The sequence below is a fragment of the Theobroma umbraticum genome, unplaced genomic scaffold (assembly GCF_002168275.2).
Source record: "Theobroma umbraticum cultivar Fairchild unplaced genomic scaffold, ASM216827v3 scaffold_44.0, whole genome shotgun sequence".
Classification (NCBI taxonomy): Eukaryota; Viridiplantae; Streptophyta; class Magnoliopsida; order Malvales; family Malvaceae; genus Theobroma; species Theobroma umbraticum.
In genome coordinates, this window is record NW_018397255.1 from 11453177 (window position 1) to 11459731 (window position 6555).

Consider the following 6555-nt stretch of genomic DNA (forward strand, 5'->3'; position numbering starts at 1 on the left):
AAGAGAGTCACGAGTCATCACAAATAAGAGGTGAGGAGTCACGCCATAAGAAAGGGCTACCTAGAGCACACATCGGTTTCGGATGCATGGCGGCCTCATTAAATGAAATGGTGAATCCATGACTAAACTTTTGGGTTCAAAGCCGATATCTCTCGCTCCTTTCCCATTTTTAAAGAACATTGAAATTTATAAATTTTTTGCCTCTTTCTGTTGGTTTTTTCCATTGAAAGAACCAAGGAGCAAATGAGCCGATTGTTTCAAATCTAGAAAACTTGAAGATCCTGAGTTAGAATTCAAAAGAGCAGAAGCCCACTTGTTCATACAAACTTCAAGTAAACACATAATACACACAGATACAGGATTTGCAAACATCTTCCACACCAAAACAGAAAACCTTTTGAAAGGCTGACAAACATGAAAGCAGCTTCTTTCTCCTCCGGTAACCTGAAACAACATATAAATAACATTTCTCAATGATATATAAATAAATGATGGAAATGGTCACTAATAACTAATAATTGGCACTTCGGGTAGTAATATGGCTGGAGATCCTAGTTGCCTAGCCATCTGACTTTTCTTGGGTTATTTTTAGGGTGAGGGGAGGCAAACCATGTGGTGAATTGAGAGCAAGACAATTGGGCCTACAAGAATGGTGGATTGGGGCTGTGGGGCGGGCAAGAGATGTAGTTTCTGGGCCCAAGGGTACGTGAAGCAACCAAGTGTTTATAGGACCAAAATTTGATGCCCCTTGTCTCCTCTTCCCTAGCTTTGGGAATTTTAAAGGATGGAGATCAATTGTCCGGGGCACACGTCAGTATTTCACGTTCAGGATTTGATTCCTCATGCTCATGGTTGTCCTCGGATAGGGACTGAATATGACAAATGGCACCGTCAAAACTGACATGAAATATTCTCCACTACATTGACGTGAAACTAAATTATGAAGGAGACATTATTTTCCTTTCACGGTGGATGGAATGGCACATCAAAAACATTAGTAATCATATCATAGTACTAGAAAAAGAAAATTTAGTAATGATATGACCATAGAAATACAAGGAGAGGTGATGGAAGGATGTGTTGGGGCTCCTGGATTAATGCAACATCTTAGAATATTAATTTGGAACAAAGGGTTGTTAAACTTATTGATTATGAAGAATGAATTTTTAAAAGACCACATACCACTTTGCTAGTGATTACTTTGTAAAGGAAAGGAGAGAGATGGGTATCTTAGCAATTAGGAGGCATTTGGAGATTGCACTTGGGAGGTAGAGTCAAGGCAAGCGTCGGATCAATCCCAAAAGATGGCAGCCACATTGAATTCTTATAAGAGCACAAGCATGCCAGGTCGGCCCCTTTAAGCGCCTCGCAACAGTCAGGTGAAGGGTCGGCTGGGTTAGGCTGAGTCACAGATGGCTTGCAGTCCGCCAGAGCTTTATCGTCCATGTCACACAAGGTCATTGCCCTTGACCCCTCAAACATTAATGCAACCATTATCAACATTGAAGCAACCAACTTCCCTGTAGCCATAGCTTTTTCGTTTTACTACAAGCTCAAGCCTCAAGAAAACAATGGTGAGCCTGTGTTTCTAAAGTTTTGGGGCCGTCATATATACTGATGACAAGATGAGTTGAGCACCACGAGTTTTGGACCCGTGAAGGAGAATTGTCAGGACTCAAGAGTCACGGGTGGTTCCCGGCCCACTGCTTTTTCTTATATCTCTGTTTTACATCGTCCACTGGCCATTGGCTTTGCTTAAGAATTAAGATGCTCTGAGTGTAAGGTGGGTTCTATAACCGCCACATAAAGACAGAAAGATTTTTGTGAGTACACAGACTTGACGAATATTATGTGATCTGTCATTGATTTTGAAGACGTGTTTTTTAGCTTTAATTGAATTTGCAATCAAGTCTTCATAGCGTGCATGGAAGCGAAGAGAGTACTTTCAGGCTATAAAGGAATTATAAGAGGTAAGAGGGTGTATAAAATTATTGCCCATGGTCATGGAGATGTTGAGGACTCATGTCTTGTTTTCAGGTTATGGAAAGCAATAGCTGCAGTTTCTTCTTTTGCTATGGAAAGTATAAACTAGCTCAGGAATCTATGGGAATGACACATCCAGTGTACTTGGTACCATTTCTTCTCGAGTTTAGAATAATCCCAGCCTTAACACTCTTTTCTTGCAAAACCACGTGGTAAAAAGAGCTTCGGAGCTCGCAAACGTTCCAGCCACTAATCATTGGCGTCTAATAGTATCATACGATCATGTGAACCACCAAATTTCAATATATATATATATATATATATATATAATTTACTTTTATTTTTTTTTAAGCCCAAACAAACACCATCTACATAGCTAGAGCTTAACAAACCAAGGCCAAGCAACTCCTACTAATCTTCCTTCCTTAAAGGTAAGGGTAAGGATAATTTCTTCTATAAAATCTTTTCTCTCAACTATTTTTGGTGGAATTCAATTGGTTTTGTGCAAATTTTGATGAAGCAACATAATCTACACATTTTTTTCTATATATTAGTATTAATGAATAATTAACATTCTAATATATATTCAATTCGATGTAAGATTCGATAAGCATGTGCTTTATTTATGACATCCTCCCCATGGAGATCCGAAATCCCATGTGAGCACAACTCGTAATGTTTCTCAAGTTCGAATAATATCTAAAAGTTGGTTTTCATATATTATTTGGGTCTCAACCTCATTATTATTTTTTATTTAAGGAAAAGAGGGATTTGTAATTTTTTTTAAAAAAATTATAATACAAATACTTATCATTGGGGCAAAATAATAAAAGAATATTCATTAAAATATTTTTATGACTAATTAAATAGGTAACACACTTATAAGAAATTTCTACTCCCTACTATATATGCTAACAACTAGCTGTCTGAAGAATCTAATTATTCAATGAATTCAAACGTTGAATATATAGCCATAACACATGATTTCAAGTTAATTAGAAGCGACAAAAATCAATAATGAGTGCCAATTGGAAATGGTGGGACAAGGATTGCAGAGGGCCCCCTTGCTTATCTCTTCAATTAACCATTACACCCACTACTTAAGTTCCTTTCATTCAGCAGAACTTTTTTCTACTTTCAGACGACAATCATTGAGCTATTTGTTGTTTATTGTCAACCAATATATATAGGCCCAATACAATTAGAGGCTTTCTATCTGCAAGCCCATCTCATCTGAGGGTTGGTCTTCTTTCTTTGCTTCCATTTTGCCCTTTTCGCTTGTAAACCGTACGCCATACACCTAATTAGGGCTGCATACAATTTTCGTTTCATTTTAGGACAAAATTCTTAGTTGATGTTTAGTTTTATTTTTTAAAAAAAATTAAAAATATCATAAAAAATTATAATTTAATATGATTTGAAAAAAATTGATAATTTATGAATCAAAATTTGAACCAAATTAAATTCATACAATTACTATCTGAATTGCGAATCAAATACAATAAATACTTAAACGGAACAAAAAATTTACTAATTAAACTGGTTTTTTATTTTGTTGCTTAATTAGCCCTATGTATAAGAAGGAAGCAGGATTTAATCTTAAATAACCTCCAAATGACTTTCACACCAAACTTTAATTAGTAAGTAGCACCATCATTAGCTTGGCAATACAATTGACAGATAATGTCTTTTTCTTATTCATTTAAATGTGAATTGAAATTTAAATCCATAATGTGAACTTTCTCAACATAAAAAGGTATATTATTAGTATATGATTACACATGCATATTGTGTATGAGTTAATATCTTTATGTTGTATTTATTGATTGATTTATTTTCTTTAATTACACCCCCCCCCCCAAAAAAAAATAACTGACCATCTTCACACAGTGGAGGCAACAATGGGGTAAAAATTTGGCAAATGAGACAAGTAGTCCAGCTGCCTAGAGGTAGGAAAAGTCATAGAAGAATATACCAACCCTGAAAAGATATGGTAAACGTTAGATGATGGTTGATGGCTCACTTCACGCAAAGTTGCAAGCCTCTCTTCTGAGAGAAAAAGGAGAGTTCATTCAAACAATACAGGACAAACAACAAGGAATAAAGAAGAAATTCATGTGTTGTAGCGCCATGGCTGTATAGAACCTTGCGTTTTATTTCTCTCTTTGATGCCCTTTTCGTTTTCTTGAAGATGGGTTTTCAAACTACATGATGTCTGGATTCTCCATGACAATTGACAAGAGAGTGAGTGAATCATTTCTTTTTTTTTTTATCCTTTTTTCCCCCATTTTTTATTCAGAGTGAATCAATTTCATGACCTGTAACTTTGGGGAAACCATTGTTTGTTTGGTAATAGAGAAACAGTCTCATGAATTTCGATCCTTAAGTTGTATTAGCAAAGTTGTTAACCAAAGCATATATGGTGTACGAATTAGTGTATGGGAAGAAGATAAAGAGGGAGAAAGTTACGGGCGTTATCATGTGTTGTCTGTGTGCGCTTGTAATTAAATCTTAATAAAATCCAGTTTGACTTCTGAAGGCCAAAAGAGAAAAAACACTAAATTTGGATAAAAAATAGATACTTCCGAATCTGGGGAATGCATTGTTCCGAGGTATCAAACAAAACAAGGTTCTTCGGAAAAGGTTCATCCACGTCAAATCGTGATTGATGTCAAGGTTTTTGTGGTAAAAAAAAAGGAGTTCTAACGTGCAATCTTCAATGAAAAAGCACAGTTTAAGCAATGTTTTTACTGTGTTCCTGCTTGGTTGAAAATGCTCCAACTAATGACCCAATAGGTTGATGGTGGATCTGATGTAATGCCCGAGTATCAAATGGCTCAAATTTTCTCAGTTGACCAGACTCTTAGATAATTCGAAACCCCATTTTGACAAAATTCATGAAGAATTTGTGAGAAAAATAGCAGACATAATGATAAAGTCTTTGAAAAATGCAAAGGCGGTGATAGTTGCAATTCATGCAAAGCATTCTTTGAAAAAAAAAAAAGAACAGATTCATGCATACGATAGCAGACAAAATATTACGAATAAAGAAGGAATTCATGTTTACTAGTGCCTTGTAACCTTTCCTCTTATCTTTTTCTTCAACTTCTTCCATTTCTTTGGCCCCGAGCCTCTGGGTTTTTGAAAGTTGAAACTAACGGTATGGCTAGAATCTCCATGACAATTGACGAGAGAGTGCTATTCCTTTTCCTTCTTTCTCTCTCTCTTTTCCGGGTTTTCATGTTAATAAATGCAGGTGAATCTGAAATCCCATGACTTGCGCCTTGGGGCAACATACTGTTTAAAATGTGTAACTTCGTTTTTTATTTTTTGGGGGGTGAAAGAGGAATTTGGATTAAGACAAAATAAAAGTAGCTTACATCAAATATTGAATCAAAAAGAGAAAAGGAATTGCTTACATCATACACAGTCGTACAAACTTTGATCCCTTGAGTTTTATGGAGAGAAGTGTGAAGCTAAGGGGCTAAGACTCATTAAGAGCAAGCTTGTTACTTGTTAAACTATTTCCTTTTGTCAACAAGAAGAAAATTCTGTAATTGGGTTATTGGCCTAAACCTACTCTATCACTTATTTGCCGTATACATATATAGATGCTTTCCTTTTCCTGTCATCCCCTTGTGATGTAAGAAAAGCATAGGTAAACTCGAGAGTGAAAACTGTTAGAATGTGTATAAACAATTAAGGCTTCGGATGGAATGGAAGAAAATGAAGTAAGTACTGATCTCTTGCAAAAATGAAAACATTATCATCAATTCGGGTATGCTAAGAAAAATATCAACTGATGAAAGGGCAAAGCCCAAGGGGAAAGGGGTTAAGTAAGGAGTTAATGAAAAGCTGAAAGGAGCAAAGGGCAGAGCTGGTGTGCACAGTGCACATGTCCTTATCCAAATAAACTGCAAAGATAATATATTCTATTTAACTGGAGCTTTGTCTCCTGCAAGTTTCAACTTTAAAAGACTGTTACCTTCTCAGTACCATTTATGCCCAGTGTGAACTGTTGAGTGTTGACCTCTAACTGACTTCATCGTCATTAACCAATTAAAATATAGACAGATATACATATTTATATTTAAACTTTTTCAATCTCAGCCACTCTCTTGTGCACAAAACACCAAGTTTTACTGGGCTACGCGTGTGGGGTTAAAAAAGCCTAAAAAAGGCCAAAGCATAGCCTTTGCTTGCTTGGAGATTGGAGAAACCCACAATACAAACCAAAAAGAAAACAGAAGAAAAGAGAAATCAAGGCATTGGAATATACGCTCATACATTTGATCAGCGACAAACTAGGCAAAGCACATAAACCTACCCTTATGAAAAAGTTAAAGATGGAATATTTTAAAAACCCAAATCAAAAGCAACCTAAACCTGTTACTCCTCTCTCTCTCTCTCTCTCTCTCTCTCTCTCTGACTTTAACCTTTTTTTCTTACCTTACCTTACCTTACCTCTTTGTCCGTCTGTCTTCTACTGTGAAACTTCGTTATCTGGGTTACTTTCTTTTTACCTTACAGAAGTTTTATTGCTTGGGATCCCCATGCCCCTACTCCCCTACT

At 36.2% G+C, this 6555-nt stretch overlaps 1 protein-coding gene across 1 annotated transcript; it reads right to left on the bottom strand.

Moving 5' to 3' along the window:
- Nucleotides 1-286: 286 nt before the first annotated feature.
- On the bottom strand, nucleotides 287-1596 carry LOC149527655 (putative lipid-transfer protein DIR1). The gene is made up of 2 exons (XM_089782427.1): nucleotides 1183-1596; nucleotides 287-444 (listed from the first exon to the last, which is right to left on the bottom strand). The coding sequence occupies exon 1, from the start codon at nucleotides 1528-1530 to the stop codon at nucleotides 1231-1233; it is 300 nt and encodes a 99-aa protein (XP_089638553.1). The 5' UTR covers nucleotides 1531-1596; the 3' UTR covers nucleotides 287-444; nucleotides 1183-1230.
- Between the last annotated feature and the right edge of the window lie 4959 nt (nucleotides 1597-6555).

What these genes read in the sequence shown, in the direction of transcription:
- LOC149527655 (XM_089782427.1), bottom strand. Translation starts at nt 1,530, where the DNA reads ATGGCTACAGGGAAGTTGGTTGCTTCAATGTTGATAATGGTTGCATTA.